We start from the raw sequence: 24,458 nt of genomic DNA on the forward strand, positions 1-24,458 counted from the left end.
TGCGAAACTAGCCCTTTTTGATCAAATCACATAGAAATGCTCCTAGCCTAATAACCAGCAGTTTGCAATAAACAAGAATTTGATTAACTTTACATTTTACACAGGATCACTAGTACCATCTACTTTGTTTAGATCTGAAGGAAATATATTTTGAAATAAGCAGGGAATTACAAGAAAACAGTCAAATAATTCCCATTTGAAACATATCTGCAAAAAAAAAAAATAATAATAAAATAATCTTTATATATGCAAACATGCACTTAATCCGTATGTTGAAAAACGAGCCTATTGTTAACATGTTTCTTGGCTTAGGCACAAATTCAATGACTAAATTACAGTCTAATGTAACTTAAAAGGTACATGATCAAGGTTATGTTCAATTCAAACATGAGAAAAATTATGACCAATAAAAAAGTTTAGTGTTGTACACAGCACTGTTGCTCTATTACACGATTGGTAATTCTCTATCATAAACCCGATTGTCAAATTTGAAGGGTTTATCTACTTCCAGCTTATCTCACATTCTTCTAACCCTTAAAACTGAAGAGGTGCAACTGGATTTCATGTCCAGCTTCTTAAAGAGTAAAGCCCACCTTCTTCTGATTTTGACTCGCACAACTCTCACTCATTTTGACATTCTTTGACGTGTTGCTCTCAAGACCTCTTTTTTCTCTCTTCAAATCAAAAAAAACAATGAGGGGGACAACTTTGGGCTGATTATTTGGAGAGGACTTGTCCCACATCAGATGTTCCATTCACTGCATTATAAACTGCTTTCTCGACCAAATCAGATTGAGTGACTGATATCAATGACTCACTGAAAAAATAAACAGTCGCTTGTTTCATTATTAAATAGAATCAGTGTATTTGAAAAACAACATACGAGGTTTCATAATAATTAAATAATTATTGTCATACTATCATATAAAAATATACTGTATTGTTTATTAAGATTTTTTGTTACAATCGGGGGGTGTTTGAAGATTTGTGAGATCTCAGGGTCTGCAGAACCCAACTAAACAAAAACAATTACAAAACAAAACAAAAAAACCTTGCCATATTGATCTGTTCTCCATTGAAGATGCTTGTCGTGTTCACAAGTAAATATCTATGATGATGCATGTCCTGGCCGATGTGTAACTGAATGCATAGTGATCGGCTCACGTTCAGTTCCATATTAATTGCTTCTATCTTTCTGCGCCAGACCGCAGATTAGTCCTTCTGTGTGTGAGAAAGGAAGAGCGATCAGCAGGGCACTTACAGGATTAAGAGAAAACAATTATGTTGGACCTAAATATTCTCGCACAGCTGTATTTGCTTCCACACACAAAAAAAAAATAAAAACCCCATCCACATGTTGCATTCCATTGTTTTCGCTGGGGACATTCTGTCAGAGGATACTGCTTTTTATACACTGTTACAAACTGGAATTATCAATTCATGTCCCTAACCCTACCCCTAATAGATTTCACAACAGACACGACATTCTGTATAGGAGTTTATAAGCTTGTTTCCATCATGGGGACCAACAACTATGTCCCACTGATTTCAAAAAATGCACTGTTGTTAGACATAGCTCTTTTTAACAATGGGGAACACCAGGCACACACACACACACACACCCAAACCCCCACACACACAATTAGACAATCTGCTTTAACTGATATTTATAAAAAGAGAAATAAATAAGAGGCAGTATTGATACAAAGGGGAAAGATTTTAATAACGACTGACTAATTGTAAACATAATTTCCTATAATGTTCCTGTTTGCTTTCTTATCAGATGTGTCAAAGTATATTTTGTTAACACAATACTTAACAGCTTTAAATCGCGTACTTACTTTTAAATCAATTGCTGCTGTGGCCCCTTAAGTTTTTTTTTTTTTTTTACTGGTTTAAACATCTGCTAATTAAATTAAATAAACTTTTTTCACCCCTGGTGGACGCTGAGCACTCATTCTCACACATTGCATGTGCAGTAGCGTCCAGGGTAAACTGAGCGACGTCTGCACTTTGCCTTTGTGAATGGCAGGCATGAGTGGGGTTTTTCCCCTGACTGAAATGTTCAGAGAGATGCCATGGGTGTGTTTTCGTCACCATGTGGGTAAATGAGGGATTTTCCGAGTCTCAGTGTTTCAGGTCCCTTGAGGGGAGGCGAATTGGTATGTTTAACATCTTTAATGACATGCTGAGAGGGCTCATAATTGCTGCGCGAGCTGGGTATGGTGAATAGAGGTGAAGTGACAGTGCTGGAAGTCTTTGATCTGAGAACTCTAATCATATGGGGATTTCGTGTCCTTTAGCTCTGTGCTGTGCCTGTCTTTTGACCGCCCCATGACTCGTGTATATGCTATGAGACATTATCATGGCGTGAATTAAGAGATTACACCAGTTCGACAGATCTGTGATAAGGAGTGCACTTTATGGGCGACGCTGTACAATGTCTATCAATAACAACGAACGAAGGAATCGGAGGCAGAACTGAATACAACGAAAAAAGACAGAAGAATACTTGCTCATGCTGCCCTACGGTTGTCAGTGAATCAAGCATATAAATACTCAAAGAATTTGAGTCTTCTAAATATGAAGGCAGTCTAGAATATCCAACATATAAAGATCATGAGAACATACAGTTAGGATGGGCGAAAGGCAGTCAAGATAGAAAAATAGAAATTATTGTACATGAACGCTGAGAATCGTCCACAAAAAGAGTAGAATCCACGCCTATCACACCTTTGCAACTGATGTGCCAGCCTTCTAATAGATGTTTTTTCTAGTCTCGCCCTGTCCGAGATATTGTTCAGAGAATTACCAAAGTAAAAAAAAAAAAAAAAATTTCCTGTGCGATGGGTTTGTATAGGAGCTGCACATACGAAATGCATGGAAGCTAGCGCCCCCTAAATAGGATCCAGCAAGGGGACCAAATGCCATCCAGGTTTAATGCAGTTGCCACTTGCAAACAGGGAATCTCTACCTACCAATCCCTTACGTTACCTTCATGTAATCAGGATCCTGGAGAGAGTACCTTCGAGTGTCTAAGCTTTGTCTCTCCTAAGAGTTATATACAACATGGTGAACATAATCTATCAGTTTTTTTCCTATTTGGGGTAGGGTTGGGCTGAGAAAAAGTGAGAAAACTGACAGTGTAGGGCGTTCCAGGGCTTGATAATGCTATTCATACAGGTATGTTTTCGAGTTCAGGGGAACATCGAAAATCCCAGTGACCTGCTGAAAAAGACCGAGCAGCAATGTCCATGATCAATCTCGAACACCAGTAACTCAAGATTGAAGTGTTGGGGTCAAACATGAATCAAAAAAGCACAGGCTATAGCACAGAATGTCCGATTCGTTTCTACCCTCTAATAATCCATCAGCGGTCTCAAACTTATGTCAGTATCAAGTATACCATCTGTGTACACAGTCCGGTCTTTTTTTCCCTTATGCTTCATGTTATATCTACAGTCTATATCTCTTGCTGACAGCGTACCAAAACAACCGATATCATACGAAAGAATTTTTATCTATTATATTAGAGAGAGATAAAGACGTAACTTTGTTTGGCATTTGATGACAACAAAAGGTTTGTTAACTATTTGGAACCATCAGTTAAGCTATTACATTTTTGAGAAGGATGTGTATACCCAAGTATCACTTTGCTTCTACGGGGGGTACCACAATCTCACTTTCATCAACAGAATCTGTCTTTACAACCAATGTGTCCTACTAGTATAGCTATATGCTCAACAACGGCTAAATGTATTAATCCCAAAATATAATAATAGACTTAATTTAATTTTAAATCTTACTGCGACGTAAAAATTAATGTTATTTTATAAAGTTATTTTATTCTATGTGTATGGTGCACTAGTTACTGATAAAGTGACATTTATTATTTTGTACCTAAGGACAGATGAGGAACTATGAAGAAAAAGATATATAATTCTCATGTAAAATAATACGCTGTCTGACGTCAGCAACTTTGAAGAGGTACTTCATCTCGTCTCTCAAGATGGGGGGGGGGGACATTGTGGGAGGTTCGGCTTAGCGTGTCCATTTTTCACAATGTGGATGTTCTTAAATCACCAACAAACTATGTTTACTTAAAAACAACCATTATACATTCGACGTGGGGGTGGGGGTGATCACTGCCGACATTATGGTTAATGCAGTGAAATTACATGAACGGCAATACTATCGAGAGGTGGAGGGGTTGAGCGTAGCTGGGCTTTAAAGTTAGCAATATTGGTTGAAAATCTGAGATACATGCGCCAAAACAAGATGGAGAAAAATCATTCCCTTGAACAATTCACACAATAAAGCTGCACTTGAGAATTATATTGTAAAGTGACCAATGCAGTGGTCGATATCATGTATACACGCACAGCTGGTGAGAAAAAAGTATATAGTATTAGATGCTCTGACCAGGGTTTGTGTGTATTGTATGTCATGTGCTTCAAAAGGGAAACAGAAGATATCAAAATACACAAGACTTTTGTCTGACTTGTTCATTCATTCATTCTTCGACACTCCCTGAGAATTAGCTGGGTTTATATGTCTATCAAGAACAGAGACTTTCTTTGCTTTATGAAAGTCAACAATAACTGTCAGTTTTGGGGTGTAAAAGAAATAGAGGTTGTGAAAGGGTTAAAACGAGGGAATAACGGTAATAATAATTCTTCAGAAAAGGGGATGGTAGAGAATAGAGCTCTTTCAGAGGGCTGGGTGGTTGACAGCTTAAAAGGAAAGAGAGGTATTATGCATTCTGTCGCAAAAACATGGCCTCCCTCTGATAGATAAATTGATTCACTGACGATATCATTATGGCCCGCATGAGGAAACATTGTGTTAATAGGGAGACGCAATAGGCAATGATACTCATGCCTTAAAAGTCAATCGGAGCTGAACTCGCGACTAGTATCAGCTTAGAAGAACCGCGTACCCTGTAGGCCCTACTATTCCTTCATGAAGAGCCGGCGACCGTGCCGCACAGACCCGATTGGCTGTATGTGAGTTTTTTCATTGCCATCATACTCGCCATATACCATACGCGAGTTCACAGGGCAAGAAACGGATATAGCCGAATGAAGCATGGGGACTTTCCATTGTACTCAGTGAGTGCAATAAAGTTCACTAAAGTGTAACCCAGGAAAAAGCCAGAAAGAAAGCTCCTGTTTAAGAAATTTAATGTTTACTGTTTTATTTGTGAATAGTTATCAGTAGATTGATCGAGGGTGCATGATCATAGATGCCGGTTGTGCAATTGTGGCCAGGACACTGCCAGAAAGTCATAATTTGATGTGTGTTGACTGCTAACCCAAGCCTTTGGGCTCATAAAAGACAAAACAACAAACAACCCGTGCAGTTATTTTCTAGTCACCTAAGCGAAAACGGGGAAAACACAAGCCTGCAATCCGTCAACACGCAGGAGTTGTGTGCCATCACGAATTAAAAATGAAAAATGGTATTACATGTCCAACATTCAATTCTTGAAATTTAAGTTGAGGACGTCAATATGTTACCCGATTTATGAGGTAGCGAATTTGAATTAAGGGTATATAAATTGTAAATTTTGTGGAAGTTCTTTCAATAATACAATAAGTATAAATTTTTGCAGTATGAATTACTTCATGGACATCTATGTACGTGGAAACTCTGTATTGAGACTAATCCAATGTATTGCCATTATTAGTAACTTTAATTTTGTAGATCAACCTAGCACGCGTTACTTGTAAAAATGCATCTCAGACAAAGAAATAAAGTACTTTTAGGTCGAATTAAAAAAATACATAAACACTAGTGAGTGGTTGCTGTATGCCCGTTGTTTGTCGACAGTCTGCTAATAAGTTCATCTAACTAGTTGAGACGAACACGAATAAAGGACACATATTAGGAATTTTAAGACCTCTGATTATTCAAACCTCATGACCTATCTTGGTTCATATGTTCATTGTTTGAAAAATTTTCGCTTATCGTGACTATGGTGAGGTTCTGGGTCTTCGAATGTGTTATTTCCAGTAAATCCATCGTCCTGCACTAGTTGCAATTCAAATCACCATCAAAACCATCCTGGTAGGTGTCAGCAATTGCACTATTACCGCTAGTGTTTCAACTCGTGAATTGGACGCAAGCCAATATCTTCCATTTGGAATTAGTTTTCTACCTGACTTTAGAGGAAAGGCAGTTCTTCTAGTCGAAACTAGAAAGCACTGCAAGCGCGAATCGTGGAGCAAGCTTTATGAGCACATTATTCTGAGGGCCTGAGTGGATTTGAGGGACACTGGATTGACATTTTTTGTGCTATGGGAGGCCTTCTAGAATGTAAATGAAGTCTTTTGAACACTCTCTTTCACCTTTACTTGAAGGATTTGGGTCGGATGCCATGACATTTTTACCTCCCGGTTTCTCAGAAGAGTGGCTGCACAAACACTCAGTTTAGTCTTCCCTTTACATTCAGAAATAGTCAGCCTAGCATGGACAGTACAACAGCCTTTTGAATATTATATACTAGGCATATAAATATATATATAGATATATATATATTAGACCATATACTCCTACAGTTATACATATGTAGTATGATATATCTATCATGAATAACTTAAACCCTAAGCCACGGTCTCTAAACTTAACATGTTTCCTACTTTGTTCTGAAAAGTGAAAATGAAAACTCAAGCATAACAAACTTACGGTCAAAACTCATTTCTCTATTCAATCAATTCACTCATGCCGCCAAAAAATTGGGTAGGCGAAAAACAGAGCAAGGCACAAAATGGACAGCCGCCCCCCCAAAAAAAAAAAACTACCCGAGTATACATATCACATAGCACAGCATCCTTAAGCACCTAGCTCAAAAAAAGGCACAACTTTGTCTTCAAATTGTTGATGGTTGTAATCAATATTTTTAGAAACAATTATAATGATATGATTAGAATTATGTAATGAGATATGATTGCATGATATGATATGAGAACCATATATAATGCTCTATACATGATCAATGATTAATGAATAGATTATGATATGTGTAGGAGTTTCTGCCTGTGTAATTATGATCAAAGCTGTTTGCTTTCTTTTTATTAAACATTTATTTGTATGTCTTATTTACAGAAACTGGGCGTGAGTATTAAAAATTTATATCAATATAGTAAATGAATTAAACCCTACAGTTTCAAGGACATACTACAATGTTATAACAATAAAACAGTAGTTAATATGGAAAACAATTTCAGTTGAATCTATGAGCTGTTTTAATTAAAAATGCTCACAGCCATTTTTAGAACGTTTAGAGTGTGATGTTGCATGACGGAAAAAATAAGAAGGAAAAAAAATGAGGAAAAACGATGAAGATTATAAATAAAACATTCTGATTTTGAAAAGTAAATTAAAACTTTAAACATAAGATTAAAAAGTCTTTAATCATAACTCATTTCAGGGGAATTACAGGGAATAACAAATTGGTTATTCTTAATAATGGAAGAATAAATGCTTTATTTCTTGGAGGAAAGAAGTTAAAAAAAAAAATAGTAGGGAGGACATCCTACAGCTCCTTTGGTGAAAAAGAGTGTAGGCTTACGCTGTGACCTCTTTAAATGTTGCCTCATGTCCCAACATGGTCAATCCACGTTGCCTCGAACTCTGGAAGTGTGAAGGAGGTGAGACAGTTAACCCCGCTGCGGTCGCAGGTGCTGGAAAGAACAGTGGCCATGATACTGAAAGACAGGCAATTTGGCAGGCACTGTCGGAACATGAGAATAGAATAGTAATGTTGCAGGAGGGCTGATGCTCTCTTGCTGGAGTAGTTATTGTGAGCCCAGGGCTGAGGCCAGTGTGTACAGCGTGCCTTCAGCGATCGAGTGTGTTTGGCCCATTACTACCTGCATAATAGGGGTTACAGGATCCCCCAATGCTCCGCCTGTTTCTGTGTCTGACTGAGGCGTAACACTCACCCTGCAAAAAGCCTCATAGGTATGGCTCCTAGTACAGGCAACACAGAGACATCTTATTTCAGTGTCAATCAAGCCAGCTGTAAGCAGAAGATACCACAGGAAGCACATGTGTGAGAAATAAGAAGTGGAAAGTAAGACGAGATTGAGAAAGACAAAGCAGAGAGAGGTACATCTCCAGTGGAGAGGATACAGAGATGATGGCATAGCTGTTCTTGCGAACTGCTCCGCAGTTCTCTCAGACGTGACAAAACGGCATAAGATTAGAACGAACTGAAGTAAGAAGAACTCTACTAACCTGCCTGCCAAGATACATTACACACTGCTTGAAAACACCATGTCAAACAAGGCAGCAAGCGGTGAACTTAAGGACCAGAGAACCGCTTTGAAATGGTACCCTTTAAAGCTTATGAGTTGAATTCATGATTTAACGAAGTTTCAACTACTGTTAAGTCCAATTTAGACAGTCTAATGTTAAATACTATTGCACTGACAGCTAATAGACATTTTTACTAATACTTTCTGTTTTAAAGTGCGGAGGGATACTATATAAGGAGTAGTATTAGATTGACATGTACTATGCAAATGTTACTTGTTAGAAGTCAGCTAAAGTGGATCTATATCGAACATAAGTTGTTAAACACATTTTCATAACAGCAAGTAGCTTAACAGTTACGGTGAGCAATCGAACATGCAGTTGACACCAATAAAAAACATTTTCAGTTCTCAAATAACTATTTCAGTGAACAGTTCTCTTAAAATTAACTGTTTTTCTTGATATAAAGAACATTCTAATAATCTAAGAACCTTTTCCATTATAAAGAACCTTTTGTGGAGCGAAATGCTCCATAAATGTTAAATGTTCTTCCTTGGAAACATCAATGCCAATAAAGTCTTTATTTTTAAGAGTACAGTTAAATATCGATTAATCTATTAAATATATATATATATACATATATAAAAATATATATGTTCGCATTGACATTGCACAGCTGCATAGTTTTACACACATTATTTAACCGGTCTCTAACCTAGAGACTGACTTCTAAAAGTAAAGTCACTTTTAATGTGCTGATTACTTTAAGCATGTGTCAACAGACAACAATGAAAAAAAAACAAAAAAAATAAGTATTGCTGTTTGTACACAGAACAATTTCTGAAGCTGTGTTTAAGAACCAAAGAGAGAAAATTTTACATGAGTGATAGAGAAGAATGATTCTATAAACTTTTAAGTTCGTCTGCCAGGATCTGCCATTCAGTACTAATAAAATGAATGGTAAACACATGAGTCACGCTTGGATGCAAAATATCACTTTTGTTTAGGTTGTGAAACCTTGTTTCCATTTAATGTGAACTAAAAAACCGACTTGATGTTTTGAAAAAAGATGAAAAGTGGTGGCAGCAAAAAGAGGCGGTCATCACTGGAAGCCTTGGTAAGGCTCCAGCTATTTTTGATCAAAAAATCATGGCAGTCTTCCACTCGACCAAAACTGTAATCAATATAAGACACTATCACTCTTTCAAAATTATCTCATTCACTTTCATCTATTATGGTTTTTTTCACTTTTTTAAGACCAGTTGAAGACTGGTTTACATCATGTTGGCAACGTAGCTCTTAAGCAACGGTACTTGCAGTAATGTTCCTACTAACTTTCCATTATCAACAAAGGTTTTTCCAAATGCAATGCAGAAGCCAACAAACATTCCCATCTGTTATCTTGGTGAGAGGTTAATGCTTTGTTGACCTCGATGCCCCTAACATCATGTGGGCTACATGTCTTTATCACAACTCTGCTGTGCCTGCACTGTTTTTAAAGTCCTTTCCTCTCTAAACAAATCATGGCAGAACACAACTAGCACTTACTGAACCATAGGAGAATTGTCCTGCAGGACACAGGAGAATTACCAGCACTCCTTGTTAAGACATCGCGAGGCATCCATCAAGGTTACTGCTTGAAAATTTACAAATGGCTGAAGTCATATCACCAGAACATCTGGAAAGAGCCATAATTATCTGATATCATAAGAAATACATTTATTCATGTTTTCAGCCCTGACATTTCAATCAGTGGTGTGTGTTTGTGTTCTCTGAAGAATGGATGATGTAGATGGATGATGTGTCTCTTTGCAGAGTGAAAATAAGGAAAGCTCATCACGAGGTTTCAATAGATTCAGGCATGCACACTGCTGGAATATCCAGCTTAAGCTGGTATTTGTGGGGGTTTGCTGGCCATTAGCCAGCATGTATAAAAAAAAAAATACAAAAAAAAAAAATAACCTACCCAAATACCAAAAGCTGGTTAGACTGGCTAGTAGTAAGTTTGTTTGCTTGGTCATGTAGTTGGTAAATCATCTCTACACTAGTGTTCCATAACATATGTTCCAAAACACTACCACCTTAAACTGGATTTTACATTTTTAAGTAAAATAAATTTTACCTCACTATTTAGTTTTGAGTGCACTGAAAAGAGACACGATCTAAACTTGTTGGTAAAATTCTTATCTTTACTTGTTATGTCTCAATCTCTTAAGTCAAGGTCCAACTCCTCAGTAAAGAGGAAGAAAAACATTTGAAATACTAACTAAAAATTATATTGTCATAATCACAGTGGTGTGCAGGTGGTTTTATTTTAAAATAACAAGAATATGTCATCTCACCGAATGAAGGTGAAGCTCTTTTTCAGCAATGAGAAGATATTGCTTGCATCCTTAAAATCTTTCTTAAAACTTTCTTAACATTTTTTTGTCTCTTCAGAAAATTATAAATAATAACCATTGTGCTTAGGCAACCCACAAAACTCTCTGTAATAATCTTACCATAGTTCTAAAGGAGGTCAGTTGCTCATCATCAGCCACAACAGCTTCAGATGTCTTCAACCACAAAGCAGACAATGCTGTTTTAAATAACAAGGAACTAGGGATTATATACTGCATTGATTTTACATCAGCTTTTTTAATGTGAAATTCAGGCAATAATGATTCCAATTGTTCTTTTCTTAGTTATAAACAGCCTCTTTCCACCATTTATCTTCCATTACATAAAGAACAGCATAATTTTCATTCATTGACAAGAGAGACATTTGAAGACCAAGCTTTGAAAAAAAAAAATATTTAATTTATTGCTTGACTCAAATATATACATTTTGAGGGTTCCAGGGAGAATTTAGGGACATTTTGACTATACAGCTGTCAGTCGTCAGTGTTCAGTGGTCTTTGAATTCACCTTTTTTTGAAAGTTTTAGTTATTTTGTTATGTGCTTTTGTCATCGTTTTATTCGTTTTTTATATTTCTATTTAGCGTTATATATACTAGATATAATATATATATATATATATATATATATATATATATATATAGTATATATATATATATATTAGTGAGATATTTCTTCAACTTATTTTATTTTTTTTATATAGTCTTAGTTAACGTAACAACAGTGATCATATTTAAATATTTGATCATGATTAATCTCATATTTTTCTATTTTTTTGTTAACTTGTTTTAACACATAAATTTCAGTTATAGTTATTGGGATCCAAAGGTTGGTACAGTTTCATTTTTCAGCACCCATTACTCCAATCTTCAGTGTTAACATACTGTAATCCAAGAAACATTTTTTTAATTATTCCCTCAGTTTTGAAAACAGTTGGTGTTCCTTTCACTCCTTTCATTCACTGCACTGTCAGTTTCTAATGGTGGTTCTACAATGTGCGACAACCATTAAGTGAACTGAAAGAAAATCCCTGCAAGAAAACATCTGTTCAAAAGTAAATTAGGAAATAAGGAAAAGTGCACAGTTAAAGGGCCCTGTGGTCTTCCCTGCCATATTTAATAATTGAGCTCTTTTCATGTGATGGCACTCATTCTCTCTCAAAGGCTTTGGGCTGCTTGGCATTGCCAAGATCTCCAATCAAAGAAAAAGTTTCCCAGCAGCCCATCATAACAGGAGAAATGTCTGTGATGACCTGGTCTGACTTCTACTTTTGAAGGCGGCGTGTTTTAAAAAAATAAAATAAAAAATAATGAGAGAGAGAGGCGATAGTCTCTTTCAGTGGTCTGTAGTCTCTCATAGCTTCTGTAGTCTCTTTAATCCTCTCCATTAGAAAAAACACTAGACCATCTGAAAAAGGCATTTCTCAAAATCAACACTTAAGGGGAAGAATTTTTTGGGTTTTTTTTGCCTGCTAAAGGAAGTTCATCAGAACTGAACGTTTTTTGCTAAAAAAAAAAATTATCACCCTCAGGCCATCCACGATGTAGATGAGTTTATTTGTTCATTAGAACACATTTGGAGAAATTTAGCATACATCACTTGTTGCTCACCAGTGGATCGTTCCTGCGATGGAAGGGGTGCCATCCCACGAGTTCAAACAGCTGATAAAAACTTTGCAGTAAGTAATCCACAAATTATAAAAATAATTTATTTTGTACAACCATACAGCTTTGCACTTCACAAAAAGTTAATTGATCAACTTAATGATGTGTGCATTACTTGTGGATTATTGAGCTTTATCATCTGTTTGGACTTCTCAGATTCTGAAGGCATCCATTCACTGCAGAGGATCCATGAGCGAGCAAGTCATGTAATGTAAGTTTCTCTAAATCTGGTTCGATGAAGAAAAAAAAATTCATTGACATCGTGAATGGCCAAAGGGTGAGTTTTCATCAATATTAATTTGTTGAGGTGAACTACTCCTTTAAAAGCATGTTGTTTATAAAACTGGCATTGTTTTTGGCTAATATTTGTGAAGTAGACTCTTTTACTCATGCAAAATTGGAAATTTTGTTTGTTTGTTTCATCATGACTATATTTCTAGTAGAAGATGTGAAGGTGAAGTTGGTTGTGTAATGTCAGGACCCTTTCTGTGCAAGGTTTGCCACTCATAAAAATGAGAGGCAGGATGGAGGTGGCAATGGAAACGAGCCACCTGCTCAAGGTCCAGTGCCACAAATAAATGAGAGCAGCCACTTAGACACACCCCCAGGCTCTGACCGATAAAAATAGATGTGCCAATGTGACAGAGTACTATATGACTACAACACAACCCTTCCGTAACTAGTCATTCTTTTGGGCATAGATTCAGTAGATTTTCGTAATTAATCTGAAAGTACGTTTACTAGCTAGTTTAAAGTGAAGTCATTAGGATTGAAGTGATTTGGATGATGATGCTTTGTTCTGTACACATATGAATTATTCTCTATAAGAAATGATAGAGCACTATACATTTACTTAAACGTCTCTTACTTTATCCATGTGATTGAACAGCAAAAAAAAAAAAGTTTCTTCAGTAGGAAGTCTATGTCTGCCAGTCAGCATTAAAAATAGAAAATGTCAAAGGAGATTTATCACTCTGACCATAGCCCCAAAGCCCAGGTGTCAGTCTGACTGCAGTGGAGTCATTTTACAGTTTACTCTTGTCCCTGAGACTTGTGTTTGCTGGTAAGGTGAATTATAGGACGATTTTAAATAGAATATCCATAGCTTGGTCTCTATGAATCAGTTGACCTGTATATCAACAAAAGTAAAAAAAAATCCCAGTCGAATTACAACTCAATATGGTTCTCATACTGTAGGGAAAAGATTCTGTGGGTAAATGTCTGACAATTATCAGAAAATATTGTTAGCACAATATGGAATCAATAATAATTTGGCTTTACTAAGTTCAAGCTCAACCAGTAAAAGAGGCCCTGATGAAACGTGACCATTGTAGATGGTTTGCCAAGCTGCCTTTCCCAGAAACATTTGGATTTCCCAAGATTGTTCTTGTTAATTAATGCCGATTTATATGTCACCAACTTTTTAATTGTCTAAATTTGATGAAACTGCAAGTTACTTATCAAGCAACAACAGCTTCAGAGTCTTCACACAAAGCAGGACAATGCTGTTTAAATAACAGACCAGGGATTATATTATGCATGATTTTACATCAGCTTTTTTAATGTGAAAATCAGGCAATATGATCCAATTGTTATTTCTTTAGTTATAACACATCTCTTTCACCATGTATTCTTCATTACATTAAGAACAAGCATAATTTCATTCATTTGAAAGGAGAACATTTGAGGGACAAGCTTTGAAAAAAAAAAATATTACGTATTTGCTTGACTCAAAATATTACATTTTGATGTTTCCAGGGAGAATGTAGGGACATTTTGACTATACCAGCTGTCAGTCGTTCCAGTGTTTCAGTGTCTTTTGAATGTAACTTTTTTTGAAGTTTTAGTTATTTTGTTGATGTGCTTTGTCATCGTTTTATTCGTTGTTTAGATTCTATTTAGCTTTAATATATATATATTCTATATATATATCTAGATTAGATATTATATATATATATCATGACTATATAACTGTATAATATAGTATAGTGATTTTAGGACTTCACTTTATTTTATGTTTTTTATATAGTTCTTAGTTAACAGTTAACAACAGTGATCATATTGTAAATATGTGATCATGATTAATCTCATATTTTTTCTATTTTTTTTGTTAACTTGTTAACAACTAAATTTCAGTTATAGTTATTGGGATCCAAAGGTTGGTACAGTTCATTTTTCAGCACCCATTACTCCAATCTTCAGTGTTACATACTGTAATCCAAGAAACATTTTTTTTTATTATCAGTTTTGAAAACAGTTGGTTGTTCCTTTCACTCCTTTCATATTCACTGCATTGACTGTCAGTCTAAATGGGTTCTACAATGTGGACAACCATTAAGTGACTGAAAGAAAAATCCCTGCAAGAAACGTGCTGTTCAAAAGTAAATTAGGAATAAGGAAAAGTGCATCAGTTAAAGGGCCCTGTGGTCCTCCCTGCCATATTTAATAATTGAGCCTCTTTCAGTGTGATGGCACTCATTCTCCTCACAGGGCTTTGGGCTGCTTGGCATTGCCAAGATCTCCAATCAAAGAAAAGTTTCCCATCAGCCCATCATAACAGGAGAAATGTCTGTGTGACCTGGTCTGGACTTCTACTTTGAAGGCGGCGTGTTTTTAAAATAAATAAATAAAAAATAATGAGAGAGGAAGAGGCGATAGTCTCTTCAGTGGTCTGTAGTCTCTCTATAGTTCTGTAGTCTCTTTAATCCTCTCCATTAGAAAAAAACACTAGACCATCTGAAAGGCATTTCTCAAAATTCAACACTTAAGGGGAAAGAATTTTTTTTTTTTTTGCCTGCTAAAGGAATAGTTCATCCAGAAATGAACGTTTGCTAAAAAAAAAAAGTTACTCACCCTCAGGCCATCCAAGATGTAGATGAGTTTATTTGTTCATTAGAAAACACATTTGGAGAAATTTAGCATTACAATCACTTGTTGCTCACCAGTGGATCTTCTGCGATGAATGGGTTGCCATCAGAGTTCAAACAGCTGATAAAAACGTTGCAGTAATCCACTAATTATAACACTAATTTATTTTGTACAACCATACAGCTTTGCACTTCACAAAAAGTTAATTGATCAACTTAAGATGTGTGCATTACTTGTGGATTATTGAGCTTTTATTCAGCTGTTTGGACTCTCATTCTGAAGGCATCCATTCACTGCAGAGGATCCACTGGCGAGCAAGTCATGTAATGCTAAGTTTCTCTAAATCTGGTCCGATGAAGAAAAAAATTCATTGACATCTTGAATGGCCAAAGGGTGAGTTTCATCAATATTAATTTTTTGAGGTGAACTACTCCTTTAAAAGCATTGTGATTTTAAAACTGGCATTGTTTTGGCTAATATTTGTGAAGTAGACTCTGTTACTATGCAAAATTTGAATTTTTGAAACCTTTGTTTCATCAGACTATATTTCTGTAGAAGGTGTGAAGGTGAAGTTGGTTGTGTAATGTCAGACCCCTTCTGTGCAAGGTTTGCCACTCATAAAATAAGAGGCAGGATGGAGGTGGAATTAACGAGCCACCTGCTCCAGGGGTCCAGTGCCACAAATAAAATGAGAGCAAGCCACTTAGACACACCCCCAGGCTCTGACCGATAAAAATAAGATGCCACAATGTGACAGGAATATATGACTACACACAACCCTTCAGTTAACTAGTCATTCTTTTGTGGCATATATTCAGTAGATTTTAGTAATTAATCTGAAAGTACGTTTATAGCTAATTTAAAGTGAAGTCATTAGGATTGAAGTGATTTGGATGGATGGATGCTTTGTTCTGTACAAATGAATTATTCTCCTATAAGAAATGATAGAGCACTATACATTTACTTTAAAGTCTCTTACTTTTATCCATGTGATTGAACAGCAAAAAAAAAAAAAGTTTCTTCAGTAGGGAAGTCTATGTCTGCCAGTCCATTAAAAATAGAAAATGTCAAAGGAGATTATCACTCTGACCATAGCCCCAAAGCCCAGGTGTCAGTCTGACTCAGTGATTCATTTTACAGTTTGCTCTTGTCCTGAGTTCTGTTGCTGGTAAGGGATTAAGGAAGATTTAAAAGAAAATTCCATAGCTTTGGTCTCTACTGAATCAGTGAACTGTATATCAACAAAATTCCCAGTCAAATTATCAAATGTTTCTCATACTGTAGGGAAAGCTTCTGGGGTTTAATGTCTACAATTATCAGAAAATAATTGTAGCACAAAATATGGAATCAATAATAATTTGGCTTTACTAGGTTCAGGGCTCAACAGTAAAAAGAGCCTGATGAAACGGGACCAGTGTGAGATGGTTTGTAAAAGCTGCCTTTCCCATAAACATTTGGATTTCCCAAGAGTGTTCTTGTGAATTATGCTGATTTATATGTCACCAAACTGGAATTGTCTACATTTGATGAAATTGCAAGTATTACTTAAGCATTAGCTTAACATTATAATATTTTCCCTGAGGGCTAAAGGAGGCTGTGCCTCCTGTAAAAAATTAAAATAAAATAAAAAAACAGGCAAAATTGTATAAGACATTGTGTAACAGTTTTATTTTAGCATTATTTATATACTATTATCATATTTATTACTAGCTTTTATTTTTATATTTCCAGTTTTCAAGTTTTAGTTATATAAATGTTGCCCTTTTGTGATTTTTATTTTAGTTTGACATTTTAGTACTTCTACTTAAACCTATTTTTTTTTTATTTCAGTTAGTTGCCAAGGAAACATTTTGTATTTTTTGTTCATGTTTTTAATCTAATATTTATATTGTATTTTGAGTTTAATTTCAATTAAGGACAGAAATGTTGACATTTTATGATTACTTAAGAGTTGTGACACTAAACGGATCACTGTTCTACAATGATACCACTGTTTTGACAGCGCCTCTTTGGCCTCCTTTTACTTCTGGAAGGCCAGATACAGGTGAAAAGGTCACATGAGAGAATGCAGTGTCATGATTGGCTCAATGAGCTGTCAATCGGATAATGCCTGCCTATCATGTTCTCTTCATCTCGCAAGTGTACCCAGGATTAATTATACCACTCTGGAATATGAATATAATGTTTGTATAATCATATTTGTGCTGAGATAGAGGCCACTAAAAATAGTGCTATTGTTAAGATCTTCTCATTTCTTTCCTGTTCTCTAGTACTAAAATGTGGTCTCTTCTTGTTCACAGTGCCAATCAGAGGTCTATTTGTGGAGTTGATGATCTCACCCTAGTGCCCGAGTTGTGATGTGGGGGTGCACCATGGCGATACAAGGTTCAATGGTGAGCCTGGCTTTACTGTTCTTTGGGATTCAAGCTGTCCCTAACCCCACCAGCAAACTAGTGAGGACCACAAGGGTGAGGCGACAGGTTCCGAAGGTGGGGGTCCGTCTAGCAACCAGACCCAGGCCATGATCTTCAATCATGTATACAACATCAATGTACCTCTAGAGTCACTCTGCTCAGTGGACCTAGACACGGTACCAGGGCCAGGGACAAACAAAGGTACAGCTGGGAGTGACAAGATGCCGACAGAGTACACAGAAGAGACAGTGGACTCGGATAGCCAGGTGACCTTCACCCATCGCATCAATATCCCAAAGCAGGCCTGTGCTTGTCCTGCGGCTGTGGCCATGGAACAGCTGGCTAACCGTATAGAGATGCTGGAGAGGGAGGTTTCCTTGCTTCGAGCACAGTGTAGCTCCAGCTGCTGTGGAGAGAGCTCTGTTATGGGTGAGTTTTAGATTTTGAGGTGGATACACATTGCTCGCACATCTTGCAGTATTATAAAAAAAATGTTTCTGAGTTCCGACTGGATTTGTTCTTTCAAACATGCTTACTGTTATGGTATTTTCATTATATAACAGATAATGATCTGAATAAATATTAGTTAAAAATTTTCAAGCAGTTTGAATCAAGTAATCCTTGATTGGAATGAGATCAGACAAAATATTTTTATTTTATTTTAAAGTTTTATGCTTTACTAAAAAATTTTGAAAATTGACACCAAAGACTGGAGTAATGACTACAGACAAATTCAGCTTTTAATAAATTACATTTTCTAATATATTAAAAAAAGAAAAAAAAAATCTGTATATTTGATCAAATAACACGTGGCGTGGTGAGTGTTGTAGATGTCTTTTGAAAACATCAAAAACTCTCACCAACCACAAATCTTTGAATAGTAGTTTATTAATTTAACATTACATATATGTACAAAAAAGGTAAATAGAGGATTTAATCAGCAATATTTACAAAAACAGAAAATCACTGATGGCTGTTTGCTGGAATAACTTTCTCTTTAATAAGCTATCTAAAATATGTTAAAAACTAAGTGTAACATAAAAAAAAAACTCAAAAACTTGCTCTTCAGACAGACTCAAATAGCACTGAATTAGTGAAGTATCATCTAAGAATCATTCATTGGAACTCATAAACTATTTTTACCAGTTTCTACCAATAATATTTCTTCTTGTACCTACTCATGTTGTCATTAAACAAGCAACTGAACTGGGTTATCCTGGGATAGTTGTGTCATGCATAGATCCTTTTTCATTTTAGTAATCCCAGATGGCACATAATGCAAAGAAGGTTATATGAAAAAGTTATATGAAAAAGTTTGTTCTGCTACAAATAAATATTCATAATCGAATAGAATGGATTTACTATACACAGGTTATGTCTCTGTTTTATAATTGAATAATCAAACTCAAATCTTCTTTAACACTGAATCTGATTCAAAGCTTTTGGCTCATTGTACCCGGTGGATGAAACAAAAGTGCATCCTGGTCCTTCTGTCGGTTATGATGTGACTGCAGTGCTAAGTGAAGTAGAGGCTATATTGTGCATTGACCCATAGGGACAACAGAACTGTGGAAGTTGGTAGTGTTGTGCTTGTTTAACATCTCAAAGGGGCACTCGAGTGGATCCACACCTGCAAACCTTGGCTGTGTAGCCCCTCCAGGACAGCTAAAAACAGCTGAAACACTGCAGTAGTAAAGGGAAAGTCATTTTAAGCTATACAAATGAGGTTAGATTGTGAACTAGATTAATTACAGCACTGCTGCTGGAGAGGTCTTCCCCTCAAGCCTTTGATAAGTCCTCTGTTTGCTGAATCAAACCAAGCTACATGCAGTGGAGCTAATAAGATGGCAAGATATTGCCTCAGAATTATTTATTTATTTGTTTTTCTTAAGTTTAATTTTAGTCCAACCTGATGGAAATTAAAGGAATAGCTCACCTGGTGGGAATTCTTTCATTATTTACTCACCCTCATTTTGCTCCAAACCTGTTTGACTTGGTTTCCTCTGAGGAAAATGCAGTCATTTTTAAGAATATGTTTAAAAGAGTGTCCTGGATACCGAAAGTGCAGTGAATGAGGATCAGAATGACAAAAAAAAGCACACTGATAAAAGTGACTTCTTTCAGAACACATAATGATAGCCATGTGTGAGGAACATCCTGTAATTTAAGTTTGTTATATACTTAAAGGGATATTTCACCCAAAAATGAAAATTTTGTCATCATGTACTCCAAACCTTGTTCCAAACCTTTATGAATTTTATTCTTCGGGTCACAAAACCAGTTTGAATGATTCATTTAATGAACCAGACTGGTCCAGTTCTTTATTTAAATCACAAATTCACTGATTCAGTTACAGTGTTTAACATTTGTAATTTTTTTATTATTATTTTTCCATGGCATTAGAGTGAGCAAAAGAAGACAGAATTTTAATTTCATATTTGTTCAATCTTAGGTCAGTTCGACTTCGTCCCTCAGTGTGGCCATGGCACGTTCAGCATGGAGGTTTGTGGGTGTGTTTGTGAAGAAGGATGGATTGGCAAGAACTGCTCTGAAGCCCGCTGCCCAGATGACTGCTCTGGCCAGGGCATTTGCATCGAAGGCGAGTGTGTATGTGACCATAACTTTGGCGGTGAGAACTGCTCGGAGCCTCGATGTCCAGGTGATTGCTCTGACAGGGGGTTATGCATTGATGGCGAGTGTGTTTGTGAGGAAGCCTATGCTGGGGAGGACTGTTCGCTGGGCAGGTGTCTGAACGACTGCTCAGATCAAGGAACCTGTGTGAATGGAACCTGCCAGTGCCGACCCGGCTTCCTGGGGAAGACTGCTCTCTCATCTTCTGTGCTAATAACTGCAGCCAGAAAGGGGTGTGTAAGGATGGTTTCTGCGCCTGTCAAGAAGGATATGCAGGAGATGACTGTGCTTCAGGTCAGTGTATGGTTGAGTACAATAAAAAAAAAACACCCTTGTGTTTTCTTACTGCCAACCCTTCTTGTTGCCAGAAAATTTGTAGACATAACTTATGGGTTTCAAACATTTGTACTTTTAAATACACTGAAAATAGAACTAAAGAAACAATGCAACATGCAACATACATGTACACAACTGATAATAAATAACAATTACTATAAATAAAAATATGATCAAATTTAATGTGTGACATAGACATTTTAAGGCAACAGTTTTTTTTTTTCCTATTATCCATATTATCCATAACTTTAACCATATGTTTTTCCTGTAAGGAAATAGTACATCTGTTGTCTTGTTAAATATTGAAGAGATTTCGAATAGATGTCATTTAAATTGTAATTTATACTATTACAATTTGCTGCAAAATTACATGTGTTGTTCTGTTAAATCTATATAGATTTTAAATATATTTACAGTATATACATTGCATGTAATTAAAAGACAGCATGTACAGTAGCATTTTTTCATTGTTTTACCATTATAAACACTTATTACACCTTGCTATATTGACATAGTGGAAGCAGTTCAAGTACATTCCTCAAAAAAATGAGTTTGTGGATAATTCACACATTCTGCCTTGTATACTGCAAGTGAATTATTAATGTCTGATGCTCTTGGTGTTCTTTAAGCATTTAAAATCCATCAAAGAGGAAATTGAGCTATAACAAATCTTGTGTATATGGACATCATTTTCAGAGCATACATTTCTCTCTCAAAGTGAACTGCAGATTTAAAACAAGCTTCTTTATTAAGTGATGTGCAACTGGTCTTATCTTTACAATATAAATGTTCTCTGGTAAGAGCAGTAACCGTTTCCCCATTTACAGGCACACACGACAGATGCTAAACCCCACAGTAGGCGCCCCCCACTCCTCCAGTCATGGCTGTAAAATTGGTGACAACTCACAGCGTAACACCATTCATTTGTCAAAAGTCACATTCACAGGGAAAGATGTGTCATATTAACCAGGGCAAAGCAATTTCTCCATCACGCTTACCCAGGTTCACAGCTAGTTCGTGGAAAAGACTGGCGAAACCCCACATCGTTGAAGACAGCTGTCATCTCATGAGTGGGAGAGGGAAGGGCAAATCATATTACCAGCCCAGTTCTCTGCCTCTCATTTTCTGCAAGACTGAGTGTAGGCAAAATTGCTTATTTCATTGCAATTAGGAGAAAATAGTGGGGTGTTGTCTGTGAGAGGTGGTGGAATACTGCGAGTGGCTGCTCAATTATTACTCTTCACACAGCTTCAGAAGATTCTCTGCTTTCTTAGGTTTTCATATTATCAAGGGAATGAATTAAAATATGGCTTTTCTTTCAGTTACTCTATCCAATTTTCTTGTCTCATCACGACGATGAAACCATAAGCAAAAAGTATTTTGCAAACAGGTTGCGATGGGTGGGGGGTGATGAAGGAAATAAGATGAGATGAGAATTTTTTTTACATTTTCAAATAGTTTAAATTAAGTGATTTTAATTGCAAAATTTAATTGCAAACTCTAACATAGCACTACACCTGCTTTTAACAAGTCTTTTAACTATAAATTTAACAAAAGTGATCATGAAATAAGTAGTAGCACATTATACTCTACACAATTTGACAAAACATAGTCTTTAGGTTATTCAGAAAGACTGTTAGCTGACATATTGTTGCTTCAGTACGTCAATCTATAATCTGGACAAGCAAGGCTGCCAATACTATGCATGTATACAAAGCTGCGAATGAATCCAGTTTGAATGGATTGACAAATAACTGTTAAAATCTGTGGTGAATGACATTTTTAAAAATCAACTTACAACACGTAATGCAAATATCTATCTCTATCTATCTATATATATATATATATATATATATATATATATATATATATATATATATATATATACTCAATGGCCATTTTATTAGGTACACCTGCTAGTACTGGGTTGGACCCCTTTTGCCTTTAGAACTGCCTTAATTCTTTGTGGCGTAGGTTTAACAAGGTGTTGGAAACATTCCTCAGAGATTTTGGTCCATATTGACATGATAGAATCACCCAGTTGCTGCAGATTTGTCGGCTGCACATCCATGATGCGAATCTCTCGTTCCACCACGTCCCAAAGCTGCTCTATTGGATTGAGATCTTGTGACTGTGGAGGCCATTTGAGTAAAGTGAAATCATTGTCATATTCAAGAAACCAGTCTGAGATGATGTGAGCTTTGTGACATGGTGCATTATCCTGCTGGAAGTAGCCTTTAGAAGATGGGTACACTGTACTCATAAAGGGATGGACATGGTCAGCAACAATACTCAGGTAGGCTGTGGCGTTTAAACGATGCTCAATTGGTACTAAGGGGCCCAAAGTATGCCAAGAAAATATCCCGCACACCATTACACCACCACCAGCAGCCTGAACCGTTGAGACAAGACAGGATGGATCCATGCTTTCATGTTCTTTACGCCAAATTCTGACCTTACCATGTGAATGTCACGGCAGAAATCTAGACTCATCAGACCAGGCAACGTTTTTCCAATCTTCTATTGTCCAATTTTGGTAAACCTGTGCTTAGCTGACAGGAGCGGCACCCGGTGTGGTCTTCTGCTGCTGTAGCCCATCTGCTTCAGGGTTCAACATGTTGTGCGTTCAGAGATGGTATTTTGCATATGTTGGTTGTAACGAGTGGTTATTTGAGTTACTGTTGCCATTTTATAATCTCTAACCAGTCTGCCCATTCTCCTCTGACCTCTGACATCAACAAGGCATTTTCATCCACACAACTGCCACTCACTGGATATTTTATATTTTTCGGACCATTCTCTGTAAACCCTAGAGATGGTTGTGCTTGAAAGTCCCAGTAGATCGGCCAGTTTTTGAAATTCTCAGACCAGCCCGTCTGGCACCAACAACTATTCTACTTTCTAAGTCACTTAAATCCCCTTTCGTCCCTATTCTGATGCTCGGTTTGAACTTCAGCAAGTTATCTTTACCACATCTAGATGCCTAAATGTGTTGCTAATTTGTTATTGGCTGATTAGCAATTTGTGTTACCAAGCAATTGAACAGGTGTACCTAATAAAGTGGCCGATGAGTGTGTATATATATATGTATGTGTATATATATATATATATATATATATATATATATATATATATATATATATGCATTGCAAATCAGTTAAGTTCTGTAAGAAATGTTGTGCAGTTATTTTTGAATGTATATGTAGAATTATATACAGTATATGTGATATATATATGAATTTAAGGTCAATTGTGTTTGTGGGGTGTGTGTGTGTGTGTGTGTGTGTGTGTGTGTGTGTGTGTGTGTGTGTGTGTGTGTGAATATATATCATTTAAATAGAAAACATTTCCTGATTATACTTAATATGCCAAAAAATATATACTGATTATGCATAATATATTTCTTGTTATAGTAAGACATTTCAAATAATTGATGTCAGTTTTCAAGATTGTAAGTGATGAGACATTCTTGAGAGAAGTGGAAACTGATAAGCATCCAGTTGGAAAGACCTTTGCTCCCTTTTTGCCTAAGACTATATCTGAATATCTGTGCTCCACTTCCTGGATTCTTGTTCCTCCTTGAAAATAAAAAAGGGAGCTTAGCAACTAGATATGGATGAAAAGCACATATGCTAGACTGATAAATTTTGCTAAGTATGCACCCTGGGACTTTTTTTCTCTGTTTTGAGGGATCTGTTATAGAGGGGGACCAGAAGGAATGCCAATCTGTCCTGTACATGTGGAAGGAGCTGAATTGCTTTCTCAAGTCCTTAGTAATTCCCTAGGGGCCACTTATTGCTACTCCTATGAGCCCAGTATCAGGAGGAACTCTCATGTGTTCTGGAGACCTGGGTTCTTTCTTAGTCTCTTGGGTAGCTCAAATGGGAT

The 24,458-nt window shown here is 36.4% G+C and overlaps 1 protein-coding gene across 1 annotated transcript in view; it reads left to right on the forward strand.

Moving 5' to 3' along the window:
- LOC109083811 (tenascin-R-like) overlaps window positions 1-24,458 on the forward strand; it is a 127,885-nt gene that overhangs the window by 62,302 nt on the left and 41,125 nt on the right. The window contains 4 exon segments of the mRNA XM_042775899.1: window positions 17,490-17,676; window positions 17,679-18,032; window positions 20,056-20,412; window positions 20,415-20,528. Of these exon segments, the coding sequence (XP_042631833.1) occupies window positions 17,547-17,676; window positions 17,679-18,032; window positions 20,056-20,412; window positions 20,415-20,528 (955 nt within the window). The 5' untranslated portion in view covers window positions 17,490-17,546.

This window comes from Cyprinus carpio, chromosome A2, assembly GCF_018340385.1.
Source record: "Cyprinus carpio isolate SPL01 chromosome A2, ASM1834038v1, whole genome shotgun sequence".
Taxonomy (NCBI): Eukaryota; Metazoa; Chordata; class Actinopteri; order Cypriniformes; family Cyprinidae; genus Cyprinus; species Cyprinus carpio.